General features: G+C 41.3%; 1 protein-coding gene across 7 annotated transcripts in view; it reads right to left on the minus strand.

The window, feature by feature from the left end:
- Nucleotides 1–16,141, minus strand: part of GCC2 (GRIP and coiled-coil domain containing 2) — an 88,444-nt gene that overhangs the window by 38,029 nt on the left and 34,274 nt on the right. For all 7 annotated transcript variants that reach the window (XR_004974003.1, XR_004974004.1, XM_036349217.1 and 4 more), the window contains 4 exons: nucleotides 9,001–9,120; nucleotides 7,639–7,803; nucleotides 6,257–6,361; nucleotides 5,007–5,169 (listed from right to left, as the gene is read on the minus strand). Coding sequence is in view for 5 of the 7 variants with exons in the window: in XM_036349217.1 (XP_036205110.1) it covers nucleotides 5,007–5,169; nucleotides 6,257–6,361; nucleotides 7,639–7,803; nucleotides 9,001–9,120 (553 nt within the window). In the remaining 2 variants the exon portion in view is untranslated. The remainder of the gene's footprint in view (nucleotides 1–5,006; nucleotides 5,170–6,256; nucleotides 6,362–7,638; nucleotides 7,804–9,000; nucleotides 9,121–16,141) is intronic.

Here is a 16,141-nt window from a genome sequence, read left to right on the forward strand (position 1 = left end):
GACCTTCAAGGATCTTAATGAGAATGCCAAAAAAATGGAAAGGACCAGTCAGAAATTAAGCATACACTGACTAAAATAAAGAATAATATACAGAGATCCAACAGCAGACTAGAGGATCACAAGAATCAAGTCAAAGATTTGAAATACGAGGAAGCAAAAAACACCCACCCTGAAAAGCAAAAAGAAAAGAGAATCCCAAAATATGAAGATAGTGTAAGGAGCCTCTGGGACAACTTCAAAAGTACCAACATCTGAATTATAGGGGTGCCAGAAGATGAGAGAGAGCAAGATATAGAAAGCCTATTAGAAGAAATAATGACAGAAAACTTCCCCCACCTGGTGAAAGAAATAGACTTACAAGTCCAGGAAGCAAAGAGAACCCCAAATAAGAGGAATCCAAAGAGGACCACATCAAGACACATCATAATTAAAATGCCAAGGGCAAAAGACAAAGAGAGAATATTAAAAGCAGCAAGAGAAAAACAGTCAGTTACCTACAAGGGCGTACCCATATGACTGTCAGCTGATTTCTCAACAGAAACTATGCAGGCCAGAAGGGAGTGGCAAGAAATATTCAAAGTGATGAATAGCAAGAACCTGCAACCAAGATTACTCTACCCAGGAAAGCTATCATTCAGAATTGAAGGTCAGATAAAGAGCTTCACAGACAAGAAAAAGCTAAAGTAGTTCATCACCACTAAACCAGGATTATATGAAATGCTGAAGGGTATTCTTTAAGAAAAGGAAGAAGAAGTAGAAAAAGGTAAAGATAAAAATTATGAACAACACAGCGACAATACATATCTATCAACAAGTGAATCTAAAAATTAAGTCAATAAAAAAAAATCTGATGAACAGAATAAACTGGTGAATACAATAGAAGCAGGGGCATAGAAAGGGAGTGGACTGACAATTATCGGGGGGAAGGGGGTGTGAGGGGTGCAGGAAGAGATTGGACAAAAATCTTACACATCTGGATGAGGACAGTGGTGGGGGTAGGGCATGGGGTGGGAATCAGGTGGAGGGGAGGTATGGGGGGAAAAAAGAGGAACATCTGTAATAATCTGAACAAAGATTCATTTAAAAAAAAAAAGAAACACTTTACAGATTTACGTACTTTGAAAGCCAAAGAATGAGAAAAGATATGTCATGTAAATAGGAAACAAAAGAAAGCTGAAATGGTTATATTAATATTAACATCAAAGTGGACTTTAGAAAAAGAAATATTACCAGTGATAAAAAAATGACATTTCACAATCATAGAGGCATCAAATCACCAAAAATGACCAACTATATATGTAAAACCCTAATATGCAAATAGATCAAATGGGGGAACAACTGAACAACCAGTTACTATGACGTGTGCTGGCCGTGGTGCATACAGAACATGGTGAGCATTGGCTGTGGCAGATGGTGGAGCAGCTGAGCAGGGGTGCCAGACCAAGGTGGGGTGCCGGTCGCTGTCATCAGGGCAAGCCTCTGGTGGATACTGAAAATTCTTTGCTTCCATGCACTGTTGTCCCGCCTGGTGCTCGCACCTGCTGCCGGCACTTGCCCTGCTCCCACCCGCTGCCGGCACCCAGCGCTGGCCTCAATTGCTTGGTGCCATCAGTGGGTGCGAGTGGCAGCTGCTGGCCCTGATCATCCCTGAGGGCTTCTCCACCTCCCCCTGCTCCTGAGGGGTGATCGGGGCTGGCAGCCACTGTTCACACCTGCTGTTGACACCGGCCCCAATCGCTCCACGCCATCAGCGGGTGCAAGTGGAGCTGGCGCCATCAGTGCATGGGAATGGCGGCGGTGGGGGCGGGGCTGCCGGCAGACAGGGGACCAGGGGTCATGGCAGGAGGGGGCATGGAGGATGGGCCAACACCCACCCGTGCCCCCCGCAGTCTCACGGCTCACAGTTCCTTTCAAGGTGCATGAATTTGTGCATTGGGCCCCTAGTACTAAATATACATGTAGCTAATTCTGGAGTTTCTAAATATATGAAGCAACTTCAATAGGAACTGATAAGGGTTAGCTACCTAGCTTAATGAGGCAGACAGGAAGGGGAGTGTCCAGAGAGGATGGAGGCATTTCTGGCCTGAACAATTAAAATAGCCATATGGTAGATCAAAAGCAGCCCTGACCTGAGCAGCTGAGAGAGCCATAAGGGGTAATGAAACATCTCCCGCTAGGACAACTGAGAAAGAGCCATAAGGGGGATCAAAAGCAACTCCAACCTGAACAGATAAGATGGACAATGTTGCAAAGTAAGGGGGAGAGGCAGTGAGGGGCACTACGTGGGCTTTAGACTTTGAAAGTAATACTATGTAGCAGAGTGACCAATGAGGAAAGCACAGGACTCCTAAATTAAGGAAGAGTCCAATTAGGAAGGGTTAAGACCAGACAAAGAACTGCAGCCTTTATAAACCAGGAGACAAAGACTCAGCAGAAACAGATTTTGGATTTAGATTTTTTTCCCATTAGAGAGAGAGAGAAAGCAGACTTTTGCCCTTTTGGGGACCCCCCCTGCCTAGATGGAGTTTGTATATGCTTCCAATAAACTTCTACATTTTTATAAAGAAATCTTTTAGTCCATGAGTTTATTCTTCAAACTTCACAGGGCAAGGACCCACAGGAAGAATCTGCACTCTGAGCCCCATGTTTCAGAACCAAAAAGAAAAAGAAATTCAGAATTATGGTGAGAGAATTCAACATACCTCTCTCAGCCCTTGGTAGAAGAGTAGTGAAAAATCACTAAGGATGTAGAAAACTTAACCTCTAGAGTGTCGGCGATCGCGCTCCTCCTGTCTTTCTCCAAAAGTGCTGGGAGCGCTATTGCGCTCCTCATGCAGTGTCACTATTAGATGCTAGTAGTTCACTCTTTTTTTTTTTTTTTTCCAGGTGTAGAAGGCGAGGCCCACCAGGCCCCCCTCCCACACATCTGAGGGCGGGCGACCCCCCAGGGAACCCGACAGCCCGGCGCATGCCGGGCCGGAGCTGGGCCACCGCTCAGTAGTTCACTCTTTATTGACAGATGGCACCTAAGTGCAGATTACTTAAGATGCCGAATGTTTGTAGTTCTAAAATTGACCACTAGCATTTATCTGCCTAATTTTCATAATTTTTTCCCAAACTGCTGTAAAATCAGCAAAAATGCCTTGGCAATTTTAGCATAGTTCCTACGATATTGTTGGCACTCAAAGGGTTAAACACTGTCAACTGACTTGATCTAATTGACATTAGATAGAACAATCTAACAACTAATATAGACTTACACATTATTTTCAAGTGAATGAAACATTTACCAAAATAAATCATTCTGGGCCATAAAACAAAACTCAGTAAATTTAAAAGGACTAAATCATACAGAGTATGTTCTCTAACTACAAAAGAATTAGGTTAAAAATCATTAACAACAGAACCTAGAGACGGAACATGGCAAAAGATCCTGGACAGAAACTGGCAACAGAACCTAGAGACAGAACCTGGCTACAGAACTTGGCTGGAGAACCTAGACAGAACCTGGCTGAAGAACCTGGCTACAGAATCTGGCGACCGAACCTGGCTGGAGAACCTAGTGAGAGAACTGAACCAGAACTTGGCTAGAGATCCTGGCTAGGCTGCTCATCAACTGAACGCTGTCTCCGTGTCATTCCTTCTTCGCCAACTCCGTCCACACCTTTGGGGACCCCTGGACCTGCTGGGGTTGGACTCCAGCAAACACCCTGGGGTTGAACTTTATAGAATGAAAATAATCCGGCCGATGCCGGATGTGGGTAAATATACAATGATCTTCCACACTAGAGACCGAGGCAATGAGGTGAACATAGGGCGGATGAAGCTCTTACATCAGGTGTCACGAGTCTGGAGGACAGATGGGTTGAACAGTTGTGTTTATAAATTACTATCCGTGGATTACAATCCTTTATATGTCAACATCACAGTGGACTTCTGGTCTGGCCCATGACCCTGGATTGTCTGGTGATGTTCGGAAGAACTGGATATCTGATTGCAATAATTTTGGCCTAGAGACTTCCCCTAGTAGCACACATTAAGAACGTGCTGCAGCTGATTATCGAGCTGAACTTTTCCTTTTTGTATTTTCTTAGTAGAGCTCCTAGTGAGATGGAACATAACGCAATAGTAACAAAACAGCGTTCTTAGTTGTTTTGATCACGAAGGTTAAAATATTGTAATAGATACTTGAAGGACTAAGTGTAAAAGGAAGACTCAAAAGCTCTCATGCAGGCTACTTGAGAACTCTAATTGAAGGAGATTTATTTAAGTTTGAAGTGGTTCATTGTGGGATAAAAAAGTCCACTGGAAATAAGATTGCTGAATGTCCCAGAGAACCAGAACTGTTCTCCCTGAAGGGAGAAAGGTACAAAGATGTATTTCTATTCCTCGTTTATCCTGCATGGCCATCTGTGAAGAGGCTGGTCCCAGTGAGAAGACAGCGACAGAAGAGGGGAGAAAGGTGAAGAACCAAGATGCAGTGGACTTGGGAATTTACGAGGTGGTTGGAAGACAGGGCCAGATAGAGAGGCAGCCACAGTACTGGCTGCTGCTGCTGCTAATCCTGTCACCTGCCCAGATACACCTTCCAGTAAGATCCCAGCAGAAGACACATTATCTACTACTTTTTCAATAATTTTTGTAAAATGATTTTGTACATGTAGGGTATGAATGAGCAGTTTACAAATTACATAGTGACTAATAATACATCGAAAATACCTCTGCAGCAAAATATAAAAAAGCTTTGGGTGCTCAAAAAAAAAAAAAAAAAATCATTAACAGAGCACGAGCTGAGCTGATTTGGCTCAGTGGCTAGAGCATCAGCCTGTGAACTAAAGGGTCCCAGGTTCAATTCTGGTCAAGGGCATATGCCTGGGTTGCAGGCACATCCCTAGTAGGGGGTGTGCAGCAGGCAGCTGATCGATGTTTCTAACTCTCTATTCCTCTCCCTTCCTCTCTGTAAAATATCAATAAAATATATTAAAAAAGAACTGTGTTTTACTCACTCATTTCTTCTTGTAGGGCTTCTTGTTTCTGTTTTTGAATTTTTACTTCTTGCTCCAAATCTTCTATCTTGCTGTTTTTATTAGTTAACTTTTGATTTAGTTCTTTCATCAAACGTTCATAATCAGCTATTTCCATATTCATCAATGTGGTTTGTTGGGCATCCTGCACATATTATAAATAAATGATCCACAAAATAAAAGATTAGTTAATTTCAAATGTAAACTTACTAAAATGATGCCATAGGAATAAACAGATTCTACTATGCTTTTCTGAAATAAAGTTTATACAGTAATGAAGAAATTAAAAGTTGAATACTTTGTAATTTCAAAATGTGTTTTGTAACAGTTTATTTAATCTAACTTTCTCAGTTTCATTGTATCTCTTATTTTTTATTAACCTCAATTGGTAGTTATTCTCTTATTGGGCTCTTATTTATAAATACTAATATTTTAAACAGCTTGTACAGTACTTGGAAAAAGTTGAGAAAAATAAGCCAAAGTTAAATCTTCATGTGTCATACAATAATCATGTACAAAAATAAAATACCAACCCAATATCCAAAATATCCAATAATTCCTTAGCCTAGATTCTTCTGGAGGGATAGGCATTCAGAGAAATAAGTTCAATTTTCAATATTACGAGGCAAGCAATTTATAAATGACTAGAAGCCCGGTGCACAAAAATTTGTGGACTGGCAGGGGGGGTCCCTCAGCCCAACCTGTGCCCTCTCACAGTCTGGGACCCCTCTCGAAATAACCACCTGCTGGCTTAGGCCCGCTCCCCTGGTGGCAGATGGCATGCCCAATCCCGCGGTGTCTGCCCAGTCTCCCCCGGTTGCAGATGGCACGCCCGGATCCTGCACTGGGTCAGGTGGCCGCTCAGATCGTGTTGCTGCCCGCCCTGCCCACCCCGCCCCGCACACGGCAGGCCCGGATTTCGCGCTGGGGCAGCTGGCAGCTGGGGATCACGCTGCCACTAGCCCCAGGTGGGGCGGCGCAGCGGGATCTGCCTGCGGTATGCAAATTAGCCACCATCTTTGTTGGTGGTTAATTTGCATATCGTGCTGATTAGCCAATGGGAGGTGTAGTGAAGGTACAGTCAATTACCATGTTTGTCTATTATTAGATAGGATTATTTTAGTACAGCAAGTAAGTAACCATGTTTTTCAAAGATTTCTTTTCCATGTTTATAGAATAGTTTAACAAAGATAATTACTGACATCAGTTATGAGTCTGATGTTTTATTTTACCTTTTTAACCAGTTCTAATTCTTGCATGGTTTTCTGTAGCTGTTTCTTTTCCTTTTGAAGTTGTAGCTGAAGTTCTTCAAGTTCATTTACAGAACTGGCATGCTCCTAAAATTAAAAATTAAAAACCCCCACCCCCCACCCCAAGCCAACCAACATTAAAAAGGTATTTGTAAGGAACTATAAAATCTGACATAATAAAATACAAAGTGTTTGAAATCTTTCAATATTTAAAAAATATACAGGCAGTCTTTGGGTTACTTCGGACTCGATGTACGTTGTTTCGTGGTTATGTCACCATCTCCCATTTACAGTATTTATAAAAAAAAGTTTTGTCATTTTGACATATGTACATATGTGCTTTATGTTTTTTATTATTTTTTACCACAAAGGTCAGGAATTATTATCTTTCTTTTACATTTTTTTTACTGTTTCACTTCATTACTGCTGTGTATGTGCTCCATGTGAGTGACATAGGTGTTTACATAGGTGGGTTCCGACTTATGGCGAAAATCACGTTACCTCGCACCGTAGGAATGGATCTCCAACATAACCTGAGGACCTACTGTACACTCAAAAGTCATAACTTGGGTTCTGAAATTCATAGTTAGCATACATTAAGGAATTAATGAATTTTGCTGTATTAACAAATGCTATTCAGTAATCTTTCCATCTTTTTTGTTGTTATTAATCCTTACCTGAGGATATTTTTTCAATTGTTTTTTTTTTTTTAGAGAGTGAAACAGGAGGAGGGGAATAGAGGTGGGGTGGGGGGAAAGAGAGACACATGGATTGGTTGCCTCCTGACCAGGACTGGGATTGAACCTGAAACTGAGGTACTGTGCCCTTGACTGGGAATTGAACCCATGATGCTTTGGACCATGGGCCAGCACTCTAACCACTGAACCAAACTGTCCAGAACAATCTTTCCATCCTATATAATAAAAGGTTAATATGTAAATTGTCCCTATGGGCAGGAGTTTGACCAACCGGGAGTTAGACGTGCACTGACCACCAGGGGTCGGTGCGGAACATGGTGGGCGTCGGTGACACGGTGCTGGCCATGGGAGGCAGTGGAGGTGCTGCTGGCCCCGATGGGCCCCAATGAGAGTGGGACCACGGTGGGGTGGTGGAGCAGGTGAGCAAGTGGCACCAGGCCAAGGCAGGTGTGAAGGGAGGCCCTGGCTGACAGCGGGGGGAAGGAAGGACCCGGCTGGTAGCGGCGGCAGGCAGCCAGGGGAAGGGAGGCCGTGGCCGGTAGCCAACAGCCACTAGGGACCCTACCCGTGCACGAAATTCGTGTACTGGGCCTCTAGTCTTGTAAATAATACTTTGATAAAAACATCAATGTATAACATGAATTAATCCCACGGGACTATTTTTACCTTGATCTTCTGCTCTTTCTTAAGTTTCTCAGCTTCCAATTCTTTGTCTACCATTGCTTTGGCTTTTTGGACCTCTAAAATCTGTACTTCCAATAACTTGACATTAGACTGTAGTGTTTCAACATGAGCCAGGAGATCATCATTGTCAGAATTTAATTTTTCACACTAGAATGAGAAATTACTGATTATTGTATACACACACAAAATATATACAGGAATGAAAGAATAAAATGGTATATTAACGCCCTGACCAGTGTGGCTCAGTGGCTAGAGCGTCGGCCTGTGGACTGAAGAGTCCCAGGTTCGATTCGGTTAAGGGCATGTACCTTGGTTGCGGGCAGGAGGCAGCTGATCCATGTTTCTCTCTCATAGATGTTTCTAACTCTCTATCCCTCTCCCTTCCTCTCTGTAAAAAATCAATAAAATATATTAAAAAAAAAAAATGTTTCCATAGTATTAAAAAATGAAGATTTCAAAATCAGTTTCAAAGAATGACAATGTTAAGTTGAGGATAAGTTTTAAACACTATAATTGTGGACATTAATTTGGCAAACAGTATAAAAGACTAGGAACACTGGCAGATAAAATGGCGAAAATGAATCAAAACCAAGGAATCCCAAAGGGAACTGAGATTAGAGCAAGCATGTCAAACTCAAAGACTAACAGGGGCCAAATAAACAAAGGTTTAAGTTTATGTGGGCTACAAAAAAAAAAAGCTTCAATTTTCATAGAAACGTAGGTTTATTTCAATAAAGACACGCTGAATACAAAGGGCTGAAATAGAATATTTTAATAAGAATTAATATTTTTTCTTGAACATTAACTTAGCAAACACAAATTAATAAGTGCAAGGCAAATAAACCTATTTTTCTTGTTCTCTGAAAGCAAAGTATTTCCTGTTTTGCACACCAAACTAGCCAGTCCAAGACTAATGACATGGCAGTTGGCTGCTAAAATATTCGCTGCTAGTATTAGTGGAGAGAAATGGTGTGCCTGTGCACAAGGGAAATGAATGCAACACAATTATAGTAATCAGTCATTAGGGAACATTGTAGTTCATTATTAATAGTTATGTATAACAGGATATTGTAAAAATTAAGTTAAAAATTTTTATTTAAACATTTCTTACATAGCATTATATTGGCTGGACTGCAAAAATATTCGTTGTGGGCCACGAGTTTGACATGCTTGGATCAGAGCAGTAAGTAAGATAGGATAGTTGCTAATTTTTTTCCCAACAGTGGGAAAAGAAAATGAAATTAAGTTTCTGCTTATGTATTAATTTTATTTTATGCAAATATACTGAAAATGAAATCTACTTATTATAATTTTCATGTATGCATTTTCTCAATTTAAAGTTACCTGAAAAGTTGAATTCCTTAATTGTCTTGTAAGGTCTTCTACTTGATGCTCAAAATTATTAGCACGTTCTTTTTCTATATCCAAGTGCTCTGATTGCTTATCATATTCCAGTAAAAGGTTCTTTAATAAAAAACAAAATAATTTAATTTTAGGATATTATTATACACTCAACCAGTCAGACTATAACATCAAGCCATCTTTTTTTTTTTTTTTTTTTAAATATATTTTATTAATTTTTCACAGAGAGGAAGGGAGAGAGATAGAGAGCCAGAAACATCGATGAGAGAGAAACATCAATCAGCTGCCTCCTGCACATCTCCCACTGGGGATGTGCCCGCAACCCAGGCACATGCCCTTGACCGGAATCGAACCCGGGACCCCCCAGTCCACAGGCCGACGCTCCATCCACCGAGCCAAACCGGTTCCGGCAACATCAAGCCATCTTTATATAAGGTTTATGAGTCCATTCTGGAAGCTTAAACATTTACCTAAATTCAACATTTGACAGAATACCTATTTGGCATTATATAATAAAATTATCATAATTCAGATTATTTTAAGTATGAGGGGACTCTATTGAAGGGGAAGAGGATTTTATATTTATACGAGTGGCCTGCTGCACGAAATTTGTGCACAGAGGGTAGGGGGTTGTCCTTCAGCCTGGCCTGCACCCTCTCCAATCTGGGACCCCTCGGGGGATGTCCAACTGCTGGTTTAGGCCTGATCTCTATGGGATCAGGCCTAAACCGGCAGTCAAACATCCCCCTCACAATCCGAGACTGCTGGCTCCTAACTGCTCACTTGCCTGCCTGCCTGATCACCCCTAACCACTCGGCCTGCTGGCCTGCTCGCCCCCAACTTCCCCACTTGCTGGCCTTCACACCCCCAACTGCCGCCCCTGCCGGCCTGATTGCCCCCAACTGCCCCTCCCACCAGCCTGCTCTCGCCCCCAACTGCCCCCCCCTGCTGGCTTGCTCACCTCCAACTGCCCCCCTTGCCGGCCTGAATGCCCCAACTGACCCCCACTGCCAACCTGCTTGCCCCCAAAATGCCCTCCTGCCAGCCTGCTCACTCCCAACTGGCCCCCCCCCTGCCGGCCTGCTCTTCCCCTACTGCTCCCCCACCGCCAACCTGATCACTTCCAACTGCCTTCCCCTCCTGGCTTGATAGCCCCTAACTGCCTCTGTCTCGGCCCCGCTGCCATGGCTTTGTCCAGAAGGATGTCTGGAAGGTCTCCCAGAAAGTCTCCCGATCTAATTAGCATATTACTCTTTTATTAGTATAGACAGAGGCCTGGTGCACAGGTAGGGGCTGGCTGGTCTTCCCTGAAGGGGGTCCCGGATCAGGGTGGGGGTCCCCTTGGGGGGCGGGGGTCCCCACTGGGGGGGCATCGCCAGCCTGGGCTAGGGGCTGAGGGCCGTTTTCAGGCTGGCCACACCCCCTTCAGGGTGGGGGGTCCCCACTGCGGGGCAGGGCCAGCCTGGGTGAGGGCGGTTTGCAGGCCGGCCAAGCCCCCGGCTTTGTCCAGAAGGTCTCTGGAAGGTTTCCCGGTCTAATTAGCAAATTACTGTTTTATTAGTATAGACAGTAATTTCCAAGTTAAATCTTCGATTCATCAACAAAAACAAACTTCTGAAATGTAAACAAAATTTGAGGAAGGAAAAAAAGTTTAACCTGGTCACTTATTTAGCTCCACCTAAAGAATTCTGATAAAGGAAATGTTTCAGGTCTAGTCTAATATAAAGTAGAAGTGCTAATGGTAGAACATGAATAGACATTATATAAATACAGCCCCTTACATCTTATAGTAAAACATTCAATATTTTCTGAAGACTCTAAAACCAAATGAATTTTTTGGATAGTCCCACATGTCCATTATTCCAGGACAAAATGCCCACAGAGACCTTTCTGCTACATAGCAGCCAATCAGGTTACTCTGCCAGAAATATGTAAATAAGCCCTGACTGGTTTGGCTCAGTGGATAGAGCATCGGCCTGCAGATTGAAGGGTCCCGGGTTCGATTCCAGTCAAGGGCATGTACCTTGGTTGCAGGCACATCCCCAGTAGGGGGTGTACAGGAGGCAGCTGTTTCTCTCTCATTGATGTTTCTAACTCTCTATACCTCTCCCTTCCTCTCTGTAAAAAAAATCAATAAAAATATAAAAAAAAGAAATATGTAAATAAGACTCACTGTTTCCAGATTGCCTATAGTTTCTCCTCTTTACCCTCTCTTCTAAATCCTGTTTTTGGCTTTGTTTCTGGACAACTACTGACTGTTCTCCTTCACATAAATGAATTTGTGTGCAAAATGACTAAGAAAATGTTTCTCAGTTTTCTTTGAAAAGTGACTTTCATCCAGCCCTGGACCTCTTGAGTTTTTGGCTAACCTTCCCAGGCTCCTCTGCCCCCCATGCATGGATTTATGTGTTCTTTCTGGTTCCGGCCAAATCTAATTTTGTTTCTAATTCTGATTTATTCATAGTCAATTACTATCCACACTGGTGACAGAATCTGAGGTTCTATTTTATGGTCTACCTATTTATTCATTGGCAAAGGCAGGAATTGGGAATCTAAAATCTGGCTTATAAATTTATTTGTCCATGTTCATTTGTCTGAGGATTCTGACAAATCCTAGCATACATAAATATGGAATTGAGAAATCATGTCTTCTATCTCATAGAGAGATGATGGCATGCTTATTTTGTATTTATGTGGATTCCTCTAAATTAAAAAATCAAAGGTCTTTATCCTCTTAGACTCTGTCTAATGTTTTTACTCATTAGGGTTTTAAAAGTTGTCAATAGCTACCCTTAAAAATGGTGGAGATGGTGAACTTTGTTTTTTATTTTACCCCAATTTAAAACATTTAAGTATTTAACAAAACCAAGGGGGAGTAAATGGATGCTACACTGGCACGTTCCCAAGACCACTCTGAAATTATAACTGAAATACAAAAAAAAAAATCTTGAATAATCAACTGAGGACTAACTGGAGAGAACCCTGAAAACCAAGGAAGGGAAGTGGAGACTACATAGAGACTGGAGGCCAAAAAAGGGCTGGCCAGGCACCCACAGACAGCAGCTGAAGTTCTGGAGGGACATTTCAGCTGTGGGGGGTTCCAACCAAGTACTCTGGGGTCTAAACCCCAAGCTGGGCACCCCAGCAAAGAGCATCAGAACTGAGAAAGTTGCCAACATAACATCTGGCTGTGAAAAGCAGAAGGGTTGTTGTCTACCAGAGAGAGAGATGGCTGGAAATGCAGGCATCCACTTAAAGGGCCAACACACAAAACTTCATGTACAGCCTCTCATCTTGGGCTCCGCAGAGGGAGGCCACAGTGGATTGGAGCTATGTAAGCAGAAGCCAGGGTTGGGGACAATGGAGTTAGAGCTCTGGAGACAGACACCCCTATTTCCTGTGCTGAGTCATTCCATCAGCAGCAGAGATCATCTTTCTCAGGCACACATTTGCTAGCCAACCAGCTTTTGCGTGGGGAGCAGACAGTTGACCCACCCTATTAAAAAACCCCTTGTCCCACCCTGTGGAGTTTCTGTGGACAATTAAGAGACTAGAATAACAATTAGCCTCCAAGTAGAAGCAATTGCTCCACCCTATTGGAAAACCTCTTACTCCATCTGTGGATGATTGCCAGAGGACTACTCAAGACTGAATCCAATCCAGGATGAAGTGGGTCTTTGGAGGCGTTGAGTCTTTGCCTGATCTAATTTGCCAGAAACAGCATTTGAAACAGTCCTACACTAGAGATTGAGAGGTGTAGTAGATCTACCTAATATATAGTCACAAATGCAAATAGGCAGCCAAAACAATGAGACAAAGAAACAACCCCCAAATCAAAGAACAAGAAAATTCTACAGAAGAGTCATACAGGATGAGAGTGAAGGAATGGAAAATTTTTTTCCAGGCAAATGGGAAAGAAAAAAGCTGGATTAACAATACTCATATTGGACAATATAGACTTCAAAATGAAGGCTATCACAAGAGGAAATAAAGGTCACTACATAATACTAAAGGGATTAATCCAACAAGAGGATGTATAGAACCCTGGTAAACATATATGCACCCAATATAGAAACACCTAAATGTATAAGAAACTTCTAGAAGACATTAAGGGAAAGATCGAAAATAATTCAGTCATAGTAGGGTATTTTAACACCTGCTGGCTTTACTGAATACATCATCCAGACAAAAAATTAACAAGGGAACAGTGACTCTAAAGCAGTGGTCAACAACCTTTCAGACCTCAAAGACCACCAGTGGTCCGCGGACCACTGGTTGGTGACCACTGCTCTAAAGGACAAACTAGATCAGATGGATTTAATTTTTTTTAATATATTTTTATTGATTTTTTTACAGAGAGGAAGGGAGAGGGATAGAGAGTTAGAAACATTGATGAGAGAGAAACATTGATCAGCTGCCTCCTACACACCCCTACTCGGGATGTGCTGGCAACCAAGGTACATGCCTTTGACAGGAATCAAACCTGGGACCCTTCAGTCCGCAGGCCGACGCTCTATCCACTGAGCAAAACCAGTCAGGGCCAGATGGATTCAATTGAAAATTATAGAATATTTCACCCCAAAGCTTCAGAATATACATTCTTGTCAACATGGGTCATTCACAAGGACAGACCACATGTTAGGATACAAAACAAGTCTCTACAAGTTCAAGAAGATTGAAAACATATCAAGCATCTCAGAACACAGTGGAATGAAATTAGAAATCAACTAGAGTATAAACACCCCAAAACATTCAAATACATGGAGGCTAAATAGCATGTTATTAGCATGTTATTAAGCAATGAATGGGTTACCAATGAGATCAAGAAAAATGAAAACACTTCCTGGAAACAAATGAAAATGAACACACAACAACACAAAATCTGTGGGACACAGCAAAAGCAGTTCTGTAAGGGAAGTTCATAGTAACGTAAGCCTACCTCAAGAAATAAGAAAAAGGGCAAATAAACTATTTAACCCTACAACTTCAGGAATTATAAAGACAACAACAAGAAAAGCCCAGAGTAAGTAGGAAGGAAATAATGAAGATTAGAGCAGAAATAAATTACATAGAAAAACAATACAAAAAAATTAATGAAACCAAGAGCTGGTTCTTTGAAAAGATAAACAAGATTGATGAACCATAAGCCAGACTCATCAAGAAACAAACAGAGAACCCAAATAAATAAAACCAGACATGAAAGCAGTGAAGTAAGCAGTGACACAATAGAAATACAAAGGATTGTAAGAAAATACTATGAACAAATACATGCCAACAAGCTGGACAATATGGATGAAATAGACAAATTCCTAGAAAAATCCCAAAACTGAATCAGGAAGAATCAGAAAACCTGAATAGGCCAATAACAACTGATGAAATAGAGGCAGTAATAAAAAACAACAACTTCTAGCCATTAAAAGACCTGGTCCAGATGGCTTCACAGGGAGTTTTCCCAAACATTCAAAGAACTAACATCTATACTCCTCAAATTATGCAAAACAATCCCAGAGGAAGAATCACTTCCAAGCCCTTTTTATGAGGCCAGTATTACCCTAATTCCAAAACCAGATAAAGACACTATAAAGAAAGAGCATTACAGGCCAATATCCCTGATGAACATAAATGCTAAAATCCTCAAACAAACTATTACCAAATAAGATTCAACGATATATTGAAGAGATTATACACCATGACCAAGAGGGATTTATTCCAGGGATGCAAGGATGGTAAAATATTTGCAAATCAATAAACATGATGCATCATATAAAAAATTTGAAAGACAAAAATCACATGATCATATCAATAGAAGCAGAGAAAGCATTCAACAAAATTGAACACCCATTTTTTAAAATAAAAACTAGGCAAAGCAGGAAGAGAGGGAGCATATCTCAACATATAAAGGCCATATATGACAAACCTACAGGCTACATCATACTCAATGGGCAAAAACTAAAACCATTTCTCCTAAGAACAGGAATAAGACGAGGATGTCCACTTTCACCACTCTTATTCAACACAGTAATTTAGGTACTAGCCACAGTGATCAGACAAGAAGAATAAATACAAGGCATTCAAATTGAAAAGGAGGAAGTAAAATTGTCCGTACTCGCAGATGACATGATATTGTACCGAGAAAACCCTAAAGACTCCACCAAAAAACGACTAGATTTAATAAATGAATTTGAGAATGTAGTAGGATACAAAATCAACACCACAAATCTATGGCTTTTTAACACAGCAATAATGAACTCTCAGAAAGAGAAAGTAAACAAACAATCCTATTTACCATTTTAACAAATAAATTATAAGTTACTTGTAAGTTTACCATTTTACAAATAAAGTAAAAACTTGTACTGGGAAAACTACAGGACGTTGAAAAAAGAGACAGAAGAAGATATAAACTTAAAGACTGTACCGTGTTCATGGATTGTTAGAAATAACATAATTAAAATGTCTATACTAGCCGAAACCGGTTTGGCTCAGTGGATAGAGCGTCGGCCTGCGGACTGAAGGGTCCCGGGTTTGATTCCGGTCAAGGGCATGTACCTGGGTTGTGAGCATATCCCCAGTGGGAGATGTGCAGGAGGCAGCTGATCGATGTTTCTCTCTCATCGATGTTTCTAACTCTCTATCTCTCTCCCTTCCTCTCTGTAAAAAATCAATAAAATATATATTAAAAAAAAAAGTCTATACTATTCAAGGCAATCTATAGATTCAATGCAATATCTATTAAAATACCAATGGTATATTTCACAAATGTAGAAATTTACCAGGTGTACCAGTTAATGCGAATTTTGTAATCAAAGAAAACATGATAATTTCAAGTGAAACATCAAAAGTGCTTTATTCAAAGTAATGTCCATCGCTAGCTACACATTTCCCCCATCTTTCAGGTAATTTGTGGATACTGTCCCAATAGAACTTTTCTTGTTTTGAGGCAAACCATTCAGAGACCTAATTTTCCACTTCTTTTTTAAAAAAATATATTTTATTGATTTTTTTACAGAGAGGAGGGGAGAGGGATAGAGAATTAGAAACATTGATGAGAGAGAAACATCGATCAGCTGCGTCTTGCACACTTCCCACTGGGGATGTGCCCGCAACTAAGGTACATGCCCTTGAC

Source organism: Myotis myotis, unplaced genomic scaffold (genome assembly GCF_014108235.1).
Source record: "Myotis myotis isolate mMyoMyo1 unplaced genomic scaffold, mMyoMyo1.p scaffold_m19_p_2, whole genome shotgun sequence".
NCBI classification, from domain to species: Eukaryota; Metazoa; Chordata; class Mammalia; order Chiroptera; family Vespertilionidae; genus Myotis; species Myotis myotis.